At 40.5% G+C, this 25,038-nt stretch overlaps 1 protein-coding gene across 1 annotated transcript in view; it reads right to left on the bottom strand.

The window, feature by feature from the left end:
* The window catches only part of CSMD1 (CUB and Sushi multiple domains 1), a 1,072,234-nt gene that overhangs the window by 790,364 nt on the left and 256,832 nt on the right, over positions 1-25,038 (bottom strand). The window contains exon 2 of the mRNA XM_087718982.1: positions 8,739-8,955. Within this exon, the coding sequence (XP_087575108.1) occupies positions 8,739-8,955 (217 nt within the window). The remainder of the gene's footprint in view (positions 1-8,738; positions 8,956-25,038) is intronic.

Below are 25,038 nucleotides of genomic sequence, written 5' to 3'. Positions count from 1 at the left end.
TGGTTCGGCCGAGTAGGTAGTAACTCGGCCGGCCATGCCCCCAAACCAGTTCTGTCGGCAGCACCATAGGAGACACCATCTTATTTTTTGCTTCTGCACATGCACAGAAGCATTTTTTTTTACTACTGTGCATGCCAGTGACGTATGGTGAGGTTTATGGCTGGTGAGGCAGCAATTTTTTTAGACTTGTGGACTTCAACTCCCAGAATTCCACAGCCAGGCATGCTCAGTTCCAATTTAAAGCAACAGCATTTGTTTTTCTCCTTTGCTAAATAAGTTTCCTTCTTTCTTTTTCTTTTTCTTCTCCCTTCCCCTCCTTCCTCCCTCTCTCCCTCCTGCTCAAACACACACACACACATACACAAAATGTACCCTCTACAGGAGGAGGCAGGAGAACGACGTGCCTCATCTACGTCAGGAATTTTTCGGCTTTTAACCCTTGCTTAACTCTGCTCGAGTGATCATAAAAAGTCAGACTAGATGAGGCATGTCGTTCTCCTGCCGGCTCCTGTAGAGGCTGTTTTTAGAGGCTGTTTTTAAATAGTTAAGCACTAAGTAAAGTCATCCATTGTGACTCTGGCAGCAACTAGCTCAGCCTGACCTCAGCTCTTGCATTTTTCCTTTTACATTTTCTTTTCTTTTCATGATGACAGTGGTTAGGCTCTGCCTCCCCTGCCTGCACATCCCTGATGCATGCTAGCGTAGTGCGTATCAAGCGATCCGTGAGCGAATCGGCAGTAACAGAAGCTGGAACCCAGCCCTGATTGCACCTATATGTTTACAGAGACCTACCTCTTGAGTGTAGGCTGGCATAGGAAGACCAATTGTTATTCTAAATTTATTTTATTTATTGGAAAGGCCAAGTATTGTAATGGCTTAATCCTACAGGCAATCTATTTGCTCAAGAAACTGCATCAAAGAGACTCCAAACACGTACAGGTAAGTCATTGTGATCGCAACCAAGCCCAACATTTCTGTTACTAAGAGAGAGAGACAGAGTTGTTAAGTGAACATTGCCTCATTTTACAGCCTTCCTTGCTGCAGTTGTTAAGTGACTCACTGCAATTTTTCAGTTAGTAACACGGTTGTTAAGTGAACCTGGCTTCCACACTGACTTTGCTGTCAGAAGGTTGCAATAAGGGATCACATGACCTCAGGACACTGCAACCGTCATGAATATGAACCAGTTGCCAAGCATCAAATTTTGATCACGTTATCATGGAGATGCTGCGACAGTTATAAATGTGAAAAATGGCTATAAGTCGCTTTTTTTCATTGCTATTATAACTTTGAATCATCACTGAATGAATGGTTGTAAGTCGAGAATACTTTCTCATATATTTTTTTTAATCTGCATCCATTATTTATCATTTTCTTGGGCTATCATTGAGACCCAATAGGATTATGACTATTTAATAGAGTTATATGTTGTGGCCCAGCAGGAGCCGTTGGAGCTGCCACCAGACTCCGACAGCGAGGGGCTCTATGAGTAGGCTCTGGAGGATGTGGAGGGCCCTGCACAGGGTTCCGACTCTGAGCAGGGTGCAGAGAGGCTGGTTGGCCACCAGGAGGTGCCTGAGCCTTGGACCAGTGGGGAGGAGACAAGGGAGTGTGATCCGGACGTCAGCAGTGGGGAGGAGCCAAGGGAGTTGTTCCTAGATGCCCGGCACCGGAGAGCTAATAGGCGTAAAGAACAATTACGCAGTTACAGGAAGTAATTGCACTCAGCTGGTGGTAATTAGGCTCCTCTCCAGACTATAAAAGGACTGCTTGTGCACAAGCCCCTTTTGCAGAAGTCAATGCATTAACTAATGTTGGAGAACAGTATTGTGAGCTTGGCAGGCTGGATTGCTGCCACGGCTTATCTGTGCCAGTTTGCTGCCAAGGACCTGTCTGTCTGTTAATAAATTCCGTAAAGTATCTTTGGCTTGGAGTGCTTTAGTGTAGAACAAGGGGGGGTCAGAACAGTTATACTACATGTGATATAACTGAAAGTTTAGGGAACAACAAGTATTTATAAGGCCTTTCAGGAAGGTGCAAAAAATTAAAAGTTTTTTTTTTTTTCAAAACCACCTACAAACATTATGCATTAAAGGAGGAAACGTAGAAATGAAAGGAGTAGAGAGGTACTCCATTCCTCTTTCATCTTAGTAAGATTTCAAGAAACATCACGGGCAGGAAAAAAGCTGCTTACTTGGATAAATTATCTTCTAAATATACACTGCTTGCCATCCCCAGCCAGCAAATGAAGGAAAGGCTTTATAACAGAAATGAAACATCACAAGGCGGATTAGCAAACTCTCTGAGGGCAGCTGAGACCCACACGAGGCAGGCGACAGTTATTTATTATGCTATTTAAAACTGGGAAAGTAGTTCACTGAAGAACGGATTTAATACTTCTGTGAGGCAAACTGTGACTGAGCTTCTGAGTCACTAAGAGAAAGAAACAGAATTATTATTTTTTTGCATTTTTAAAGAGTTGTGTGTGGAAAAATTACCTGGCTAAGTTCATCCATTATGCTAGCTTGCAAACAAGTGATTGATCTGTGGCTTAGCTGGGAGTAAAACTAGTTACTATGGTTCAAAAAAATAATAATAAATAACCAAAACCCAATATAAACAGCTTTAGCTGAACATGATGCATGAACCCAGCTGAGGCAATGTTTAATTGGAATGAAGAAAGACCTTACAACAGTAATAGGGGTAGGCCTCAAGTGATGTTGGCCGATTATTTCGTGATTAAAGTTTCTAAGATATTTGCTTTCTAGCTTGCTCATATACATGATCCAGCCTCATTGGAGCTGATTTAAAAATGCTGCTAAATAAATAAACAAGCAGAATAATCAGATAAAAAACCATGTGAGCAAGATAATAAATGTTCAAAAAATAATAATAATGAAGGGGCCATTTCCAAAGAAAACTGCTTTGTTTTTGCTTAGTTTGAACTACCAAAAGAAGAATATTAAACATTGTATAACTGGTAGCGATGCTTTAATGTCCACATAATGTTATGTAGCCCTACCCAAGAACAGACCGCCTGCTGCCAATTACCTCCAATAGACCGATTAGATCCCACAGACTAGGCCTCCTCTGAATCCCATCCGCCGGCCAATGCCGACTGGCGACTACCCGGAGGAGAGCCTTCTCTGTGGCTGCTCCGACCCTCTGGAACGAGCTCCCTGTGGAGATTCGAACCCTCACCACTCTCCAGGCCTTCCGCAAAGCCCTTAAAACCTGGCTATTCTGACAGGCCTGGGGCTAAAGAACTTTTGCCCCCCTCCTCGAATGGTATGGTTGTTGTGTGCTTTTAAATTGTGTATTGTTCTGTTCGTCTTTTTTATCACTTATCTGTACCCCTTTCCCTGACTTGAATTGTGAGCCGCCCTGAGTCCCCTTCAGGGAAAAGGGCGACATATAAATGTAATAAATCCAATCCAATCCAATCCAACATCCATTTTATACATGGGATTTAGGCAATGCAATTGTTCTGTTTTTGTTTTTTTCTGAAACATGGAGCAACAAATTTCAACAATTATTTCAGTGTGGCTGTTTTCTTCCAAGCTCAGACCAAAAAGGTGCCCCACACATCTTTTTGTTCCATGCCAATAGACCTTGCATTAGCATGTTTGCAATAACTCTGGAGCAGCGATGGGATTCAACCCATTTAACAACCGGTTCACTGAAAATGTGAGAGCGCGCACATGCGCAGCTTCTGCCACGCGGGGAGGGTTGACTGAACAGCCTTTGGGGGGGCCTGTTCCACTCCATCTCTCCTCCCAAGGGCAGCGGCTGCTTCTCTCCACTGCTGCTTTTGCTGGGAAAGAGAGCATCTCTTGTGCAATTTAGCAGCTGTGAGCTGCCACTTTACTCTAAGTCCCATTCGGGAAGCCAGCAGTACAGAGAAGCAGCATTCAGTCCTAAGATAGGACTGCCCAACCTTGGCAGCTATAAGACTTATGGATTTCAAATTCCAGAATTCCCCAGACAGCCATGCTGGGAATTGAAGTTCTGGGAGTTGAATCCCACAGGGCTTAAAGTTGCCAAGATTGAACACGCCTGTGCTCTAAGAGCTCTAGGCACTGTGCTTTGAGCAAATGGCTACCACATACGAGCCGAGGTGGCGCAGTGGTTAAATGCAGCACTGCAGGCTACTTCAGCTGACTGCAGTTCTGCAGTTCGGCTGTTCAAATCTCACCGGCTCAGGGTTGACTCAGCCTTCCATCCTTCCGAGGTGGGTAAAAAGAGGATCTGGATTGTTGTTGGGGGCAATATGCTGACTCTGTAAACCGCTTAGAGAGGGCTGAAAGCCCTATGAATAGCAATAGCAATATCAGTTAGACTTATATACCGCTTCATAGGGCTTTCAGCCCTCTCTAGGCGGTTTACAGAGTCAGCATATTGCCTCCAACAACAATCTGGGTCCTCATTTTACCCACCTCGGAAGGATGGAAGGCTGAGTCAACCCTGAGCCGGTGAGATTTGAACAGCCGAACTGCTGAACTGCATTTAACCACTGCGCCACCTCGGCTCTGATCGGCTCTATGAAGCAGTATATAAGTCTAACTGCTATTGCTATTGCTACATACATCCTGCTATCAGCTGCTGCTACTACTACTGTTCATTTGGCTAGCTAAATGGCTACCTAGTGTATTTATTTATTTGATAAAAGTATATAAACACCCATCTCACATATCTGACTCTGAAGGGCATGCCAAGTTAAAAACATAAACACTATACAACAAAATGACCCCAAAAAATATAACAAGATTCATTTTGAAAAATAAAAACCATTAAAAAAAAAATCTCTATGGAAAGAGGAAACAGGGAAAGCCCAAATTAAAATGAAGGGTCTAGATCAGGGATTTAGGTTTAGCTTTTATTAGGATTTGTATGCCGCCCACTCCCTAGAGACTCTGGGCGGCTTACAGATAAAAAACGGGGGGGGGGGATATAAAAATTAAAAAACAAACATTAAAATTTCACAACATACATACAGCTTAGAGTGGGGCTGGATAAACTCAACAGCCCCAGGCCTGCCGGAACAGCCAGGTCTTAATCGCTTTGCGGAAAGCCGGAAGAGTAATAAACTTGTGTCATCATGGTGGCATCATGTGACGTATCAGGACTTTTTCCCCCCTTCGCTAAAGCAGGTGGGGGCATGGTCAGCGTGTGACACATCCGGCCCATGGGCTGCGAGTTTGACAGCCCTGATCTAGCGCATACATTTAGCAATAGCAGTTAGACTTATATACCGCTTCGTAGGGCTTTCAGCCCTCTCTAAGCAGTTTACAGAGTCAGCATATTGCCCCCAACAACAATCCGGGTCCTCATTTTACCCACCTCGGAAGGATGGAAGGCTGAGTCAGCCTTGAGCCGGTGAGATTAGAACCGCTGAACTGCAGATAACAGTCAGCTGAAGTGGCCTGCAGTACTGCACCCTAAACACTGCGCCACCTCGGCTCTAATGGGCATAGCTGTTCCCTACATAAAAAGGACCTTGCAAGGGGAGATCAGGTCCAAGGCTGTTGGGTGCAACGCTAGCCCTATTTACCTGTGCTCATCAATGCACATCTCTGACATCTGCACGGGGCTTAAGTCAATTAAGACTGACAACAGGTAATGAATTCCATATGCAGCACCATTTCTCGTACCGTTGCCGAGCAACCAACATAAATCCTGTCTGATATTCAATGAAAGATAACCAAATAAGCCACAATCTTGCACATTCTAATAGAGGGATAGTCAGAAATAGAATTCAATTTGGAATGGCTTTGAGAAGACTATGTGTCAGAAAAATTTAAAAATAAGATAATAACAACAGCTACATATAAATAGCAATGGTTAAATCAGGCTTCCGATCTAAATATGACTGCAAAAATGAAGAGAACTTGTGGAAAGTTTTGTGTAAAACAGTGTTTCTCAACCTTGGCAACTTGAAGGTGTCCGGACTTCAACTCCCAGAATTCCCCAGCCAGCGAATGCTTTACTTTAAGATAATTGGCAACTGCCCACAATTGATTATAAGATGGGTGTCTATATAAATATTTTACATAAATTAATAGTGTCTATATCAACAATTGGGAGCCAAATACTACACAAAAGTATTCAGTTTGCAAAAATTAGTTTTAGGCAGAAGACCATTCAAAGCAAAAATTTATACATATATGATAATATATTTAAGCAATTATTTGTACTATTAACATTATGTAAGCTTAGTCTCGAAGGGAACCTCGCACTTTTAAGAACACGTGTGTGTAATTCATTATGCAGTGAGCAATACATTTTCATAGAATTGCACAACAAAACCATCATTCCCGACCTCAATATTATATTTATATTTCAGCATTGTCATAAGTGCTGTTAATTGTCTAAAATAAACCACTTGAAGTGTAAAATGTGAAGTGTGTCTCCTCGGAGCTTTTTGTTCTGTTTAATTAGAACTTGCTATTTCAGCGACGGCACTCATTATCGGGACTGCTTTGCTCATTACAGGGAATATGGCAGCAAGACACTACTGAGTCACCGATCATCATACATTTACACAATGCTTTTAAATAACAACCTACATAGGGCTGTTATAAAAGAAGGTCCCGGAGTCTGCAGACTGAGATGCTGTTGCATTACTGAACGGGAGAAGGACTCATGTGACCTTCCGAGATGAAGTAGAATCTAGGAGATGCGCAGACAAAATGGAGGGAGACACCTTGTTATTTTGTTTGCGTGCTCCATTCACAAACTCAAGTTGAGGCAGGAGAATTTCTAGTGAAAACAGGTCATAAGCAAGGGGACATGAACTCCCACAGTAGATTCTTCGTCATGCTAGATCACTGTAGGTCCTAGGCGAAGTAAGTGAATCAATAATAAAGCATTTGGAGCTTAAGAATGTTGTGGTTGAGAAAAGAGGTTTAATTAAGCCTTCTCTTAAGACAGTGGTTCCCAAACTTGGCAACTTTTAAGACTTGTGGACTTCAACTCCCAGAATTCTCCAGCCAGCAGAGCTGGAGAATTCTGGGAGTTGAACACAAGTCTTAAAGTTGCCAAGTTTGGGAACCACTGTCTTAGAGCAATTAAGCTGGGGTGGGTGGGTGGGGGGAATTGGTACTTTTAAAAAGCTTTTTTCATTTCTGATTTTTGTACAGATGATACACATTTAAACAGGAAAGACTAGCATTTCTGTATTTTCGCAACCCTCTTTCTTCCTATCAGTGGAAGAGTTTCTTTAGCCACAGAGAATGTAATACAAGGAAGTTTAGAGTCTAAAGTGGCATTGCTCTTCAACATGAATTCATTTACATTGGAACCAGTGGTGGGATTCAGCCAGTTCGCACCTATTTGGGAGAACCGGTTGGTAACTTTCTAAGCAGTTCGGAGAACCGGTTGTTGAAAGAAATCTCCTTTTGTTTTCTCCCCACTTTACAGGGCTAATCCTGTAAGGAAGACAGGAAGGAAACATTCTGGGGTTGTTTCTAGTCTAATCTTTATTGTCCTGCTTACAGAAACTGCCACCCTTATTTCGTTGTAACAGCTAAGGCAAAACGCCCATCGATATGAGTGACATTGAGTTGGCCACACCCACCCAGTCACATGACCACTGAGCCCCGCCTACCCAGCTGGTCATTAGGGCAGAGGACCGGTCCACAAGTCTTAAAGTTGCCAAGTTTGGGAACCACTTTCTTAAGACAATCATTTCATTCAAATCTAAATTCTACAGTTCTTTTCAAATAAAAATGATCTACATATGCTTTGAGGAGCCATGGGGAACCACTTGAAGTTTGATCTCCTTCTTTACCTATAGTTTCAAATACAGGTTAAACAAACTCTTCAGTGGGGTAAGGTTTGGCCTATAATAATTCACTGCATTATGGATTAAGACCCATTTCTCTCCCCCCCCCAAAAAAAAATGCAACAAGTTTTATAAAGAGGGAAAATTATTTGTTCTTGGATTTTCGCCCTTGATAAAGTTCTGAGGCTCCATAAAAATATCAACTAAGTAAAGTTTTAGACTTTTCTAACATATTGTGACCAAGAAATAAGCCTGTAACACATTGAAATCAAAATGTATTTATAATGAACACATACAGCATTCTTCTAAATAAGCCGATTTCTAAGAATTCTTTGAAGCAGAACTTGTTCCCCTTATATAAAAGGAATATAAAATAACGCATAAAACATATAAATATTAAAAAGAACATAAACTTCTTTTATACTTGAAAGAATCCCTTATATGAAAGGAATTCTACTGTCGTCGGGATGATGTTATCCGTCCCTTTTCCACAACAATAAACAGAATTGCAGAAAGAAAGAAAATTTTTCTTACAGGCGGGTTTGTGAGGTGAATAGCAAGCCAATAAGAGCATCTCCATGCCTTCCCCCCTCAATTTTTAATAGTAATGCTAAATGGGTTTTAGAAATACCAAAAGTTGTTTTTTTTTTTCCTTTTGAACAGAAACAAAACATTTCTAACAGCGCATTTATCCTGGAATGCCACAATTGCTTCAGAACAATAATAAATATATAAGCAAGCAGCCTAACAGAGATTGGGTCGAAATCTGATAACCTGAAGGGAAAATAGCAGTATTTCACAAAACGTCTCTTGGCTGTTATGCAAAGCAGAAGCTTTTTTGTCTTCTATAGGGACGTTCTTATGTGAAGCAGCCAAACAGAGAAGCGAATAAACCGCCTTTACAACACAACATTGAATTCTATATATAATCTACAAGGAGTAGATTTCACTTTACCTCACTTTCAGATTCCCTTGTTGCGGCTGCCCATCATAAACGGACAGGATATCAAAATCTTCTTCCAGGGCAAAAGTATGGAATGACAACTGTATCCTGTTTCGTTCGCCTGTGATTATGATCCATGTGCAGTTGGCGTAATTTGGGTAGCCATGAGGGAATCCTGGGCTTTCTATCGTCCCATTGGGGCCTTGTACTAAACCTCCACAGTTCTGACCTGGAAGACAAGAAGGGAAAAGAGAAATGAATACAATTCCAATCATATTTTTTTCCCCCTCTGTCCTATATTAAAATCCACACAAAGCAGGCTTGAGACTGAAAATTTCGCATTTTAAGATGTAACTCCATTTATTCATGTGGCGTTGAACATTGAATAGAGTAAGGAATAGATGGAATAGACTGAGATAATGCATTTGTAACCCAGACATCATTAAGTGATACAGAATGAACCTACATCAAAGTTACATTATTTATCCTAGGAAGCATGCTTCCTAATCCACCAGGGGTGACCACTGGTGAATTTGGTCCATGAACACTACAATGTACTTTTTTAAATTTCCCTTATTATAAGACTGGACCTTTCCACTGAAAATAATGGGACAAAGTTTTAGAACTTAAATTCTAAACATCAAAGCCCCCTTATTTTATTTTAATTTTCCTTGCCACTTATGTTAGTTCTTTACAGTGAATGGTTAAATTGTTATTATAGTGTAAACCTTGGAAGCATCCACGATAAATTAGACAGCAGTGGAATGTGAGTTTGATTAAATAAATAATGGTTACAGGATATATATATATATATATATATATACATACATACACACACACACACACACACACACACACATATATATATATATATACACACACACATATATATATACATATATATACATATATATATACATATATACATATATACGAATCCCAGTAAGGATATGGCTAGCTGATGAGAGCTAAATAGCTTGAAATAGATCTATACTAGTCTTCCTTTATTTATTTATCAGCACAAATAAAAACATATATATATATATATATATATATATATATATATATATATATATATATATATATATATATATATATATATATATATATATATATATATATACATACATACATACATACATACATACATACATACATACATACATACATACATATATATATATATATATATATATATATATATATCTTCATGGGATCATTAATATTGGTAATGGTTCCTGCTAATTTGTTCCTGAAGCAGCTGGAACTTAAGGATTTTTTTTATTGACTTCCACATTGGGAAATAAATTAAAATAAAAGCCCCCCTCTCTGATGGATATACGTATACATACATGCATACATGCATACATTCATACATACATACATACATACATACATACATACATACATACATACATACATACAATCTGTCTGTGTGTGTGTGTGATCGTGTCTTTATTTATTACATTTTTAAAAAATGACAGGCCTTCTCCAATTAATTGAGTGGTATACAACCCCTCAAATCTGAAATTTGCCTTAACTACATAAGAATCAAATGTTAAATCATATCTTATTAAATTGCAGTATAAGAATGATTTTTGACAATGAAAAATGACTACTTATCCAGAGTGATAATCAAAACAGCCTTTTCCTCAAGGCTTGGCGAAAAAGCCAAGTCTTCAAACTGTAGATGTTTTGAAGACCAACATGGACAATAGCGCTTAAATGTGAGAGGACACCATTAAAGAGGATAGGCGCATGGAGGTGGGCATCTCTGATTGCAGGGACAGGTGAAGAGTTCACCCTTACTGGGTGAGAGATGTTAGTGGGAGAAGACAATCCCACAGTTATCCAGACCTTAAACCATGAAGAGCATTAAAGGTTACAACAGCAACTTAAGTTGGAAGCCAACTAGACATCAATGCAACTTTCAAACTAGGTTTGAACCAGCTCAGGATTTGTCCATAGCTACCTGAGCTGCTGCATTCTGTACTATCCATTATTTCAATATTTTGTATGCTTCCTGGGAGTGGCAGGGGGCTTAATTGGGAAAGCATCCAAGTGTCTATTTGGTCACAATTGTTTTTTGTTGTTGTTGAGGTCTAGTCCCAGATCCAGAAGGAACACTTGATAGTCAATGTTCAATATCCATTGGAGGCCCTGATGATATTTCCTAGATGAGTAAACAAACATATGAGCTCAGAGAGCACTAAGGACCCCACAGTTGACTCCTGAGCTACAGATATTCCCTTCTACTGAATACATTGGAGGGTTGTGTGAACATTTTTTTTAAAAAAAGAAACAATTCTGAAATATCCCATTCCCCTCCCTCCCCCTGCATGACATGAGTGAGGGTTAGATCTCAAAAATCCGTAAAGTAGAACGACAGGAAATGTTTCCATTTCCTTTGGTCCTGTTATGACTAAATTCTGCGATTCAACACAGAACATGTTTATTCCCAGTTTGATTAGTATATCCTGCTGAACCATATGGGGCCATGCTGCTGATTAAATAGGCAATTCTGCAACAAGTAGCCTTGATTTATGGCACGCAGGTTTTTTCTCCATCCATCTTGCTGAGCTCATTAATCCCTCAAATATAGATTTGCCAAAGCTCAGAATTACGCTGAGGCATTAAAATCAATCTGTTTCGTAATGAATAAAATGTCTGCAAAAGAGAAAATGTTGCGGGAGGCATTTTGTGCATAATGCTTGGACTCATGTGCAGTTTTGGCATAAATATATTCCTAACACTTGCTGTTATGCCCAAAACAAAGATTATTTCAGGCAACTTTTTTATTATGTCCCAAATACCTGTGAATAGATTTCCGACTTGAAATGCTGTCAAATGCTTGTGGGAGTTTCCAAATCCTAACATAAAAGGCTTAATTTAAGAAAGGATTTGCAGGTTAAAACTATGGCCTAAGAAATTACCATTTCCTACTGAATTTAAATCTGCAACTCTAATGAGTACATATTAAAGCTGTGGGAATTCAGTAGGCCTGTTAAAAGAGAAGGATTTCCTAGCATATCTGTCAATTGTTCAAACCAAACCATTATGATGTAGACATGGCCACATTTCCAAAGCCTTTTATAATTAAGTAGTTCCTTAAAGATGTATTTATAACCCATTAAACATAGCTTGAATTGGGAAGGGGGAGAAATCCCCACTCAGCTGGCAATAGGAAATTGTCATTAGTTGCATTTTATGAATATTTCCTTCCTTCTTATTGCAAATTGGCAAAACGGAAAAAAAAATCTAGGCAAAGTCAGCTTTATCTTTTTTTTTTTTTTTTTAAAGCAGTTTTCTTATGATGACTGAATCGGTGAGGAGAATTGTAATCCTTCTGGCAAGCCTCATCACGGAGTCAATTTATTTGATTTATTTGATTACCCGTATATCAGTGGTGGGTTTCAAAAAATTTTGGAAGCTCTTCTGTAGGTGTGGCCTGCTTTCTGGGTCCACTGGTGGAACCTCTTCTAACCGGTTCGGTAGCAAAAGGCAGAAGAGAAGAATTAGGTTTTTCTCACCCATAATCAGAGGTGGTATGCTGCCAATTTGCACCAGTTCAGGTGAACCAGTAGTGGCGGTGGTGTGAGGCTCCGCCCACTCACTCTGACATCATCATGGACCTTCTGCGCATGTCCAGACATGCTGCAGGCTAGCGTAGGGAGCGCGCTTTTGCTACCGAAGCGGTAGTGAAGAGAATAGAATATCATTACTGCCCATATTGTAATTGAACCTTAAAGAAATATCTGCGGGGAAAACAGTTCACACACCTAAGGGTGTCATCTGCAACTTTGCAAAGCTGCAGCAACTCAATTTTCTAGAGAAAGAAAACAGTACTTGTGTTTCAGCCTCTGGGAACTGTGGAAGTCTGAAATAAGACTCTGAGGTGCTTTCAACCTGTAAATGTGGAAAAACACTCCCACACGTTTCGTTTTAAATCAGATCTCTTGAGGGTTAGATTCTACTTTATTCTCTGGGAATTTTGTTTTTTAAAAATATCTTATTTATCTCTAGCTCATTATTGAATTTGCTTTCGGTACTATCTTAAATGGTTTTCTTTCTTAAAACGTTCTGCCTAGAATCTGGCAATTTCAGGGTTTTTTTTTAATTATTATTGTAGGTTCCAATAAGTGGTGGGATTCAAATAATTTAACAACCAGTCTCTCCCCTAATGACCAGCTGGGTAGGTGGGGCTCGGTGGTCATGTGACTGGGTGGGTGTGGCCAACTCAATGTCACTCAATGTCGCTAAGGCGTTTTGCCTTAGCTGTTACAACGAAATAAGGGTGGCAGTTTCTGTAAGCAGGACAATAAAGATTAGGCTAGAAACAACACTGGAATGTTTCCTTCCTGCCTTCCTTACAGGATTAGCCCTGTAAAGTGGGGAGAAAACAAAAGGAGATTTCTTTCAACAACTGGTTCTCTGAACTGCTTAGAAAGTTACCAACTGGTTCTCCCGAATAGGTGCGAACTGGCTGAATCCCACCACTGGTTCCAATGTAAATGAATTCATGTTGAAGAGCAATGCCACTTTAGACTCTAAACTTCCTTGTATTACATTCCCTGTGGCTAAAGAAACTCTTCCACTGATAGGAAGAAAGAGGGTTGCAAAAATACAGAAATGCTAGTCTTTCCTGTTTAAATGTGTATCATCTATACAAAAATCAGAGATGAAAAAAGCTTTTAAAAAGTACCAATTCCCCCCACCCCCCCACCCACCCCAGCTTAATTGCTCTAGGACAGTGGTTCCCAAAGTTGGCAACTTTAAGACTTGTGGACTTCAACTCCCAGAATTCTTCAATTTCCCAGCTGGCTGGAGAATTCTGGGAGTTGAAGTCCACAAGTCTTAAAGTTGCCAAGTTTGGGAACCACTGTTCTAGGATGGTGAAAGAGATGAATACTTTATGCCACCAGATTTGGAATTTTGGGCTTACACAACTCAGAACTACGCCGCCTTTGGTTTGACCTAAGCATAGTACATAAAATTATCTGCTACAATGCCCTTCCTGTCAATGACTACTTCAGCTTCAACCACAACAATACACAAGCACACAATAGATGCAAATTTAAGGTAAACCACTCCATACTCGATTGCAGAAAATGCGACTTCAGCAACAGAGTGGTCAATGCCTGGAATGCTCTACCTGACTCTGTGGTTTCTTCCCCAAACCCCCATAATTTTAACCTGAGACTGTCTACCGTTGACCTCACCCCATTCCTAAGAGGCTTGTAAGGGGCGCGCATAAGCGCACCAAAGTCCCTACCCTCCTCTGTCCTAAAGTCCCCATTTATTCGTATCATTTCATGTATTCATAATCATGTTTATACATATACCGGTATCTGTTATCTTATATGCATGCTTGATGAATAAATTAATTAATAAATAAAAAATAAAAATAAATGAAACAATGGCCTAGATAGGGAAGTCGTTAGTTACCCAGTTAACAAAATATGCCTTCCTTCCTTTCTTTCTGTACACAGAGAAAAGTCTTCCTAGCAATTAAGAATTTGCCAGGTATCTGGTGAAGATGTAGATGTTAAAACAACCGTAATCAAACGACATGTTGCATGTGATGATGTTTTTTTTTTTTTTTCCCCCTCTTTTCCTTTCCATTCCTTTTTGGACTTCTTTTTTTGCCCTTTTTGGCCTTCCCCCCCCCTACCCCTTTTTTCCTTTTTTTTTTCTTCTCTCTCTCCCTTGTTTTATTTTGTTGTTTTTTGTTTCTTAAACCCTAGCTTATTGTGGTGCTTATCAAATATACAATAGAGAGATACGGGATGTATAAACTTAGTAGGGATGCACCTGTGATTAAACGACATATTATATGTGAAGATGGGTTTTCCCTCCCCCCCTTTTTTCTTTTCTTTTTTCTTTTTTCCATCCTCTCCCTTTCCCATTGTTGTCTGTGTAATAAAAAATAAAAAATAATTTAAAAAAAAGAATTTGGACATTTTTGCATGTCTATGAGAGGTATGAGTAATAAACAATTTACAGTATAATTATGTCATCCTGCTCAATGTAAAATAATTAATTCATGGGGAATTTTTTTTAAAAAAAGTTAACTTATGAGATTGCAAAAAATGCAGTGTTCAAGGTAACCAGTAACCAGGTAGTAACCAATAGGTATGTGAGTTGTAGTCTGGCCTTAAGCTTGAAAGCCAGCTAGGTGATGTTGAGCCAATCACGTTCTCTCACCCCAACTTATCTCACAAAGTTGTCATTGTGGGGAAAACAGCAGAAGGAAAAGTATTGAGGATTTTCAACACCTTGAGTTATTTATTTTTTTCAAAAAAGGCAGGATAAAAACAAACAAACAAATAAAAAAGAATTAAAAGAATTATATTTAACATGTTCTTGAAAAGAATATTTATCAACATGTTATTCAAACATATGTGTAAATAGAAAGAAAACCGTGTGACTTTCGGCTAGCAGGAGAAATCCATAGATAATGAAAACAAGGATATTGGTGTGCTATTATAGAACATTTTTTTTAATATAAGGGATTTTCTTGAAGTAGCAGCCTCTTTATGTCTTTTGTTCTTAAAAGAATAATCTTACCCATCCCTAACCTTCTATTTAAGATGTGAAACACATTTGCGTCCTTTTGTCATTGACCTAGTAAATGAATTTTGTACGGTACAATATGGTTCAGATGACTGACTTGTTCATACAGCTGGACAGAACCTTATAATAGAATAAGAGATGAAGTTAGAATTAAAAGTTAAGCTCCCCTTAATTGGATGGATGAAAATGGCCCAGCAATTTTTTTTTCCCCTAGGCCCTGTGTGATGTTATGTAAACATGTAGAAGAAAGTAGGAAAAAAAAATGTTGCCGATTATATTGGTGGGTGTATACTCTCTGCACACATATATCTATTGAAAAAACAAACTATAAGATTAGTTCCCAGCAAATCTTTGATATGCTCAAGTGATAATTAATAGATACATCATGTGATGGGTTTCTTTTAAAATTATAGGAATGTAAAAAGCACTCGATGGACTTTTTAATTTATTTATTTACTTTATCCTGGTATGAACAGACCCTGCAAACTGCTTTTTTTCCTGCCATGGGTTCAAGGTGTTGCCTTTGATTCATTCCTAGACCATAGCCAAGGAAATTTAAAGGAAATGCTTGTCTCCTCCCCTTCAGAGAGAGCATGTATCACTTCTCCAAGGTGTGCTTGGTCAGGCTGTTAGGCAGCTGGATTTCAGCATCTGCCAGGTCCCTCTGTGACCATTTGAGATTGATCTACAGCTAGCCCTTGACTTACAATCATTCATTTAAGAACCCTTCAGAGTTACAACTGCACTGAAAAAAATTGAATTGAATTGAATTGAATTTATTTCATTTATATGCCGCCCTTTTCCCCGAAGGGGACTCAGGGCGGCTCACAACCCAAGTCAAGGGGGGGGGGGTTTACAAATAAAGAATAAAAAAGACGAACAAAACAATACACAATTTAAAAGCACACAACAACCATACCATTCGAGGGGGGTGGGGCAAAAGCTCTTTAGCCCCAGGCCTGTTGGAATAGCCAGGTTTTAAGGGCTTTACGGAAGGCCTGGAGGGTGGTGAGGGTTCGAATCTCCATGGGGAGCTTGTTCCAGAGGGTCGGAGCAGCCACAGAGAAGGCTCTCCTCCGGGTGGTCGCCAGTCGGCATTGGCCAATAGATGGAATTCGGAGGAGGCCTAATCTGTGGGATCTAATCGGTCTATTGGAGGTAATTGGCAGCAGGTGGTCTCTCAAGTACCCAGGGCAGGAAAGTGGGCAGTTCTTACACTTACGACCTTCAGAGCATCCCCATAGGCAGGTGATCAAAATTTAGGTGCTTCACAAGCTCCATATGTTTATGATGGTTGCAGTCAACTCATGGTTGCAGTTGTGGTCTGCCAGCGGCCTGTGGCCTGACAGCAGAGTCGGACAGTGAGGAGGTTGGGGAGGAACATGGCCCATTCCTGGAGTCTGGGGAAGGCTCGGACGAGGGCTCTGCATTGGTGGCAGAGAAGAGACCAAGGCCATCTAGTAGTTATGTGCTGCCTCCGGAGCCTCCAGAGTATGATATCAGCGAGGCAGAAGAACAATGGAGCCTGTTCCCAGTGTGTGCAGATGCAGAGCTGCCAGAAGGCAACAAAAATTAAGAAAAAAATGAGCAACTTGGGAGTAAGGCTTGGAGATGATTGGCCCCTCCCATAAGACATAAAAGAGGAACAAACGGAACGTGAGCCTTTGCAAAAAGCAATTAGTTCATCTCAAGCTCTGGGAAGTTCTGTTTCACTCTGTGCTAAGTTTGGCCTTGCAAAGCTAATTGGCAATTAGGTCTATGGCAGCATTTCAAGGGAGATAAAGGTGGGGGGCTTATCAACATTACCCTGAAAGAGTGTGGCAACTCGAGAAGACATCTGTCAGAATCTTCATAGACAGTTGGGGAAACCATGCGGGCTGTGAATGACTGAAATTCACAGCCGTATAAATAAAAGAAGATTTTTGGGACTAGGGTTGTAATTTATGCTTTCTCTGGAAGCCTAGGTCAGAACAAGCCCGGGGTCATGTGATCACCATGTGTGACCCTTCCAACAAGGAATTGGGAATATGGGAATTAAAAAGAGCTGAGGTGGCGCAGTGGTTAGAGTGCAGTACTGCAGCGACTTCAGCTGACTGCTAAGCTGCAGTTCGGCAGTTCAAATCTCACCGGCTCAGGGTTGACTCAGCCCTCCATCCTTCCGAGGTGGGTGAAATGAGGACCCAGATTGTGGGGGCAATATGCTGACTCTGTAAACCGCTTAGAGGGGGCTGGAAGCCCTATGAAGCGGTATATAAGTCTAACTGCTATTGCTAAGCTAGATTCACTTAATCACTCTGCGACTCACTTAACAACTACATGTGCAAATCTAATACAGGTAGTCCTCACATAATGACCAATCACTTAACAGTCATTTGAAGTTACAACAAACCCCTGAAAAGCTACCTATCATTCGGTTCCTGAATTCCGAGGGTGGCAGACACACAGCCACATGACCGCATTTTAGATAGATGGCAACCAACTCATCTTTATGACCAGTGGCAGCATTCTGCAGTCACATGAACACAACTTATGACATTTTCTAACAATTTCTGGCCACAAAACCCCCCACAAATCGGAATGAATGGTTTTTGTTTAATATATTTGCATGACAACCACCACATTAGCTTTAAAACAGCAGCACTTGCTTCATTAACACTGCAAAAATTCATAAAATCTGATTGGTCGCATTGGTGCCTTACGACCATCATGATTTATTATGGAAATTCTAGGCTCCATTATGGCCATATGTTGAGGGTTACCTGTATTTTAAGCAAGATAGTACGCTGATTTTAAACACTGTGCAAAATTTGGTCCCAAAAAGTGAATCCATGAAAGATCAATAAACTAATACTATTCCATATCTTGCTCAAGTGACAGCGTATAGAACAAATGACATTAAAGAACACAAGAGAAATTGTATTGCTAATATTAAAATCTGTACTCTGTACATTAGGACGAAACAATCTTTAATGTCGGGACATGGGATTGCAGTTTTCTATTTTAATAAACTTAGCTATGTTCAGACATCCACCATACAGCTAGATGATTGCATTGTGTCTATGAAATTGTATTCACACAGGTATTCTCTTTTCAGCACAGTAAACTCTAAAAGAATAACAAATACAAACTCACGTAAACTGCAATGTATAAATACTCTAGTAAATGGATGTTTTAAAATGAAATATTAAACATTTTGAAAGCTTTGTTTTGGTGCTGTTATTAAGAAGAACAGTAAACAGTAAAAATGAACATCATTCTCCTTCGATTTTACCTTCTTAGTTTCCTTCCTTAAAATGATAAATAGCATGTAGACAAGATTCAAGAGTCAGACTACAGGAATGCCACCTCGAGTCACTCTATTGTGAGATGGGTGTCTATAAAAAAATGTTTAAATAACTAAAGAAACATTGCAATCTCTTCCAAACTTCTATCCTCAAAGGTATGTTTTGTAAATTTCTCCCAGGTCAGTATCTACTCAGATAAATATACTCCAGGAATCAGAAGACCTGTAACATTTGTATAGTAGAATTCCTTTTTTTTCCTTTCTCTATTAAAGGAAATCAGTGTGCAATTCTTAAGTTATGTGCAGAGTGCTCCAGTAGAGAAAGCATTGGAGGGAGTTAATTTCAAAAGAAAGTCTAGATATGCATATTTATATAACACAATAAACCTGGCACTAAGGGAATTTTTCCAGAACATAAGCAGCCAAATCAGGGTTGGGCTTCAAAATTTTTAGAAAGAGTTCTCTGCCTGGTTGCTGGGTGGCTGGGACTATGGTAGGTGTGGCCTAATCAGCCTCCTGAACCACGGAGGGGGGGTTCCCGCCCTGGGCTCCGGAGACTTTCCTAGAGCCTCCGGGAGAGCAAAAACGGCTTCCCCAGGTTCCAGAGTCCATGGATGCTGGATACAGGCCCATTTCTGGCCTTCCCAAACTTCCAGTACACTCTCTCCAAGCCTCTGCGTGTGCCCTGCACTTACCTGCATCCAAAACAGGCCACGTGGGGGCTCCTGGGAGGAGAGGGGCAAGGTGGGTGGGGCCAGCCAGTAGTGGGATTTGGGGGTTCTCCAAAATGCACAGAATCTTAGCTAGAGGTTCTCCTGAATCCCCCCGAACCCCCAGCAGCTCACCCCTGAGCCAAATCCTCCCAAAAGGAAAGAAAAGGCTAGGTCAGTGTTTCTCAACCTTGGCGATGTGAAGATGTATGGGCTTCAACTCCCAGGATTCCTCAGACACCATGGTTGAGATCCACTGATCTAGATCCGCAAAAATCAAAAGTGCTTCTTTGAATCATGAACACAAACTAGACCAGAAACGGAACGGAACTAACGAACGAACGAACGATGGAACGTTGACTTCTGCAACTAAGGCGTGGCACCATCAGTCTCTTATCCACAGGAGGAGATCCTTAACGAGCCCCCAGCTGCTTGTTATCTTCTCCTGTGAGCATCCTGAAACCACTCACAGGAGGTTTCTGTGTCAGTCTGATAGCAGCTCCAAAGGCTCCTACCGAGCCACAATACTGTATGTCATATTGGGAGGATTAGGTTCCACCACAAAACCGTGGTAGACAAAAGCGCGCTCGACGAAAGCGCGTATGTGATGTCATCACAGCGTGACGAAAACATCGCGCTGTGAGCGGTAAATGTAAAATTAAAGCAAAAACCTTACCCTAACCCCCCAAACCTAACCCTAAACCTAACCCTAAACCTAACCCTTAACCTAACCCTAAACCTAACCCTAAAGCTAACCCTTAACCTAATGCTAAACCTAACGCTAACCCTTAACCTAACCCTAAACCTAACCCTAACGCTTAACGTAACCCTAAACCTAACCCTAACCCTTAACCTAACCCTAACCCTAACCCTTACCTTTATGTGAATTGGCTTGCTTTAATTTTATTTTTATTTCAATTTTTATTTTTTTTCGTCACGCTGTGTTGACGTCACGTACGCGCTTTCGTCGAGCGCGCTTTTGTCGACCGCGGTTTTGACGGGTCACAGGAGGATTTTGGGTGTCCTCCTTCGACAATGCCAGTGCTACTTCCTTATCAAAGGCTGAGAAGAAGAAACACACACACACACACACACACACACACACACACACACACACACACACACACTGAATATAAGGGTGGTGGTGGCTGGCCGTGCCCATTTCCCATAAAGCAGCACTACAGTGCTCCAATCCTGTCCCTAACAAGGCATTACAGAATAAATGGAAAGGAGATACAATGACTGAAAAAAGTACTTTTGATGAGATGTAGCTTGGATCCCTTGGGGGCAGAAATCCTTGCTTGGCTAAATCCTGACTTTCAAATATGAGACAGAATGTCCTTATTTTCTGAATGCAAGTCAGGATGACATCCTCCACAATTAGGATGAAGTCCATCTGAACACAGGGCTGCTGTTGATAAGGTTGCCAATTACTGTTTTTGAAGCATATAAAATAAACTTGGTGCTTTATGCAAACAGTATTTATGGTCTTGCAGTTGCTTAGCAACCAGCAAGTAGCAAGACAGAGAACACAAAGTAGAACAAATAAAGGGCTGGTTTTTTTTGTTTTGTTTTTTGTGAAAGAATCAAAATTTGTGGCATATTAAAGCTATGATCATAATCCATCCCCATTCCCCATTTATCTTACATACAGCTATGAATATCATAGGTTTTCTTCCCTTAGCTACAGAAAAGTAACAAGTCCCTATCACAAGTTGATTAAAACATACTTCAACGTGTTCAAACAGCACATTACTTTAAAGGTTTACTTTAAAGATCTGACAATAGCGCAAACAATTGAAGTACAATAAGCTCATTTTAAATCCAACTCTCTGCAAGAGTATTTTGCATTGCTAAAAATTATCTGTTAGGAACCAATAGAAATACCTGGCTATATATATGCTACAGAAGGAAAAAGATTGGTTCCAGGTTAGTGTCATGCATAAGATTCTGTTGTAAGATTGTAAAATTTAGTTTCAACATCTTTTTTTTTTTAATTAAAGGATTTCAAATTTAAAGCATAAATTCCACAAAACTTGGTACCAGAAATACAAGAAAATGAAATCTTTGCAAAAATTCTGTATTAATCTATCAGATTAATCTTCTAAAGATTAGTGAGGTTTTTATTTTTTTTTAAAAATGTTGCATATAATAATTTAATTTAGGCAATCTAGTCTAAATAAATAAATACATTTAAGTTTGTTCCAGGCCTATGTATATTGTCAATTTGTCCATCGAACTGGTATTCTCTAGCTAGCATAACAGAATAATAATGAATAAGGTTGGACAAGAAATAATGATGCAAGCTGTTCTAACTAAAGCTGCCTTTTGCAATTGACTGAGGGTCATTTTGTCAATGCCAGCAGGTTCATCATAATGGCTGTCATCATCTATTGGATACTGTCTACCTCGTGGCACAACAAAACCGCGGTCCACTAAAGCACGCCCGATTAAACCGCGTCGCTGACGTCATCAGCAGCGCGACAACGTTAAGGTAAAGGTTTAGGGTTAGGGTTAGGGTTAGGTTAAGGGTTAGGTTTAGGGTTAGGTTAAGCGTTAGGGTTAGGTTTAGGGTTAGGTTAAGGGTTAGCGTTAGGTTTAGGGTTAGGTTAAGGGTTAGGGTTAGGGTTAGGTTTAGGGTTAGGTTTCGGGGGGTTAGGTTTAGGTTTTGGGGTTAATTTTAGCTTTAGCGCTCACAGCGTGCTTTTTTGTGATGATGTCAGGTACGCGGTTTCGTCAAGCGCGCTTTAGTCGAACGTGGTTTTGTGGTGGAAACGTCTACCTTGCTAATGCCTTGAACCATTCATGAGAATATTTAATTTATTTATTTTTGGCCAGCATCTCCTACTATGCTGTTTGTGTCAAGAGAGTGGTATGGTTTTGCTGTCTAAAGGGACAGTAATTTTAAAAGCAAGAGTCTATGTAAGTCTCTAGAGCGAAGCTGTCTGCGGAATTCTGGGAGTTGAAGTCCAGACATCTTCAAGTTGCCAAGGTTGAGAAACACTGCTCTAGAAGCCTTGATCAGAAGCTTTCAATTATCTTGCCCATAACTGCCTCCATTCTTTATGGAGTTATATTGTGAGCTACTTGTTGGCTGAAGAATTGGTGAACTCAATTCCATTGGTGAAAGTGGTGACATCAACATAGGTTATGCATTCCTTTTTTAAAAAACCTACTGTACATTGATTTTCTACTTCCTTCTACTTGTATAGTAGAAGTGGCCTGCAGTACTGCACCCTAACCACCCTAACCGAGGTGGCGCAGTGGTTAGGATGCAGTACTGCAGGCCACTTCAGCTGACTGCTATCTGCAGTTCAGCGGTTCAAATCTCACCGGCTCAAGGTTGACTCAGCCTTCCATCCTTCCAAGGTGGGTGAAATGAGGACCCAAACTGTGGGGGCAATTTGATGACTCAATTTGCTAAAAAAAAATCTGTAAACCGCTTAGAGTGAGCTGAAAGCTCTATGAAGCGGTATATAAGTCTAATAAATAAATAAATAAATAAATAAACAAACAAACAAACAAATAAGCAAGGAAGCACGCAGAGTGTGCACGCGCGAAGCACACAATCACCAAACAGTTGTTAAACCAGCAGGATCCCACCACTTCTTTCAGTTAATTTCTTTCTATTTGTAATGGAAAGAATTGATAATATACCCTTTGCAATGAAATTCTGCCCTTGATATGGCTGCATTGGATCTCAAGCTGGCCATTCTAAATAGATTCCATACAAATTTATTGTGTTTTTTTTTTCCCAGATCTATTTTTATATCTTTTCATGAATTCCAGAAGTAATAAAACTATCCTGGCCATAGCTGCTTTGTTAGATGAATCTCCAGGTAGTAAAATATGATCCCTGCTCAATTTGGGAAGGACTAAAAGACGCAGCATCTATTCTTAGCACTGCAACACAGAAAGTGGACATCAGCTGGACATTAAGCTGATATCAAATTGAGATTAATGCATGGCAATAAGGCAGTGCTGAACACCCCTCAAGCTAAATTGAAACAAATCCTTTGCTATGCATATGGCACAAGCAGATCCTTTATTGTCAATTTGAAGTTGTCAGTATGTTTGCCGGTTGGCCAAGAGCGCCTGGCTTTCTGACAAGCTGCCATGCTATCTAATCAGGAAATGACTGGGCTAAGGAAGTTGGATACACGACGGAATGCATTTCTAACCAGTTATTGGAATGTTCTGGACTGAATCCACATTTTCAGCTGAAGCATCAGTGAAACGATGTAACTCTCTTCCTCTGAATTCGCCAATAGGGACCAAGATCAGAGAGCCAAGGTGGCACAGTGGTTAGGGTGCAGTACTGCAGGCCACTTCAGCTGACTGTTATCTGCAGTTCGGCGGTTCAATTCTCACCAGGCTCAGGGTTGACTCAGCCTTCCATCCTTCCGAGGTGGGTGAAATGAGGACCCAGACTGTGGGGGGCGATATGCTGACTCTGTAAACCACTTAGAGAGGGCTGAAAGCCCTATGAAGCGGTATATAAGTCTAACTGCTATTGCTGTTGCTATTGCTATCATGTGGTCCTCCTGGAACATATTTTAAGGAAAGGAGGAAAATAACAATACTTTGAGGGCTTCTTGGTTTCAGTTTAGTAAAGACATAAAATTTAAAAGTTTTGTTGTTGTCAGAATTGTTCTAAATCAATAAATTTGAAAGGGGGTGGGAGTACAGAATAATAATATAATGGCCTTCAAACTATCTGGCATCTTATCACTTTGAGGGATGGAGGCATGGAAAAAGTGTCATGGAGATAATGAATCCTCCTCTTCAATACAGCATTCGCCTTCTACTTACAGCAACATTTCTTCCTCCCATGGTTGGCCACACCATTTTCATGGAGTGCACACTGGATATAAGCAGGAAGCCATTACAACCCGTAATTTATTTTCTACTAGTTGATAATCCAGCATTGGTCGGGTAGTTCTTTATAGGGTTACCAAACGTAATTTCTAGTGTTGGATTTTCCCCCTTACCAGAGGGAGTCCCCTTGCGGAGTACTGTGAAGCCGTTACCATGGCGACTCCACTGCGCTGTATAGTAGAAACATTTAAGCATCTTAAAAGAACCCAAAGTTGGGAAACATTGGGAACAAAGTTGGGAAGATATATACAGGTGAAACTCGGAAAATTAGAATATCATGCAAAAGTGCATTTGTTTCAGTAATGCAACTTACAAGGTGAAACTAATATATGAGATAGACTCATTACATGCAAAGCAAGAGAGTTGCTTGAAGATGCACTTGGGGAAATATTAACTTGGCCTGGGAATTGTTTCTGGCTACCGGTTGATTGATGCACTTGAAAGGCACCGCTTTCCATTAAGGATGATATTTGTAATTCAGGGTTGAAAGGAGGGCTCTCTGAGCTTGTAGGCGTTTCATTACTCAAAGTAGGTAACATCACCAGTACTGCTGGCACTGATAATGTTACCTAGTTTGGCAGGCATGAAATCCTATCGTCTTCACCATTGGTTTGGAACTGGGAGCATGCGCGGCACTTCTGTGCATGGACAGAGTGTCCTTGATGATGTTGGCTTGGGTGGGTGGAGCCACCCACCACCACCACTACCAGATCGGCTAAACCAGGGGAAACTGGCAGAGTGCCACCTTTGTAGTTTGAGTAATGAAACATCTGCAAGAAAACAGCCACAAATGGCCCCACAGGATCTGCTTTAAGGGAACAGATGTTGGCCACACCACCCATTAAATACAAACCATAATGGGTGGATT

This window comes from Thamnophis sirtalis, unplaced genomic scaffold (genome assembly GCF_051295495.1).
Source record: "Thamnophis sirtalis isolate CommonGarterSnake01/CBP01778 unplaced genomic scaffold, rThaSir2_p1.2 scaffold_6, whole genome shotgun sequence".
In the NCBI taxonomy this organism is placed as follows: Eukaryota; Metazoa; Chordata; class Lepidosauria; order Squamata; family Natricidae; genus Thamnophis; species Thamnophis sirtalis.
The sequence above is the reverse complement of the archived record's forward strand: the minus strand, read 5'-3'. Positions and strand labels throughout refer to the sequence as shown.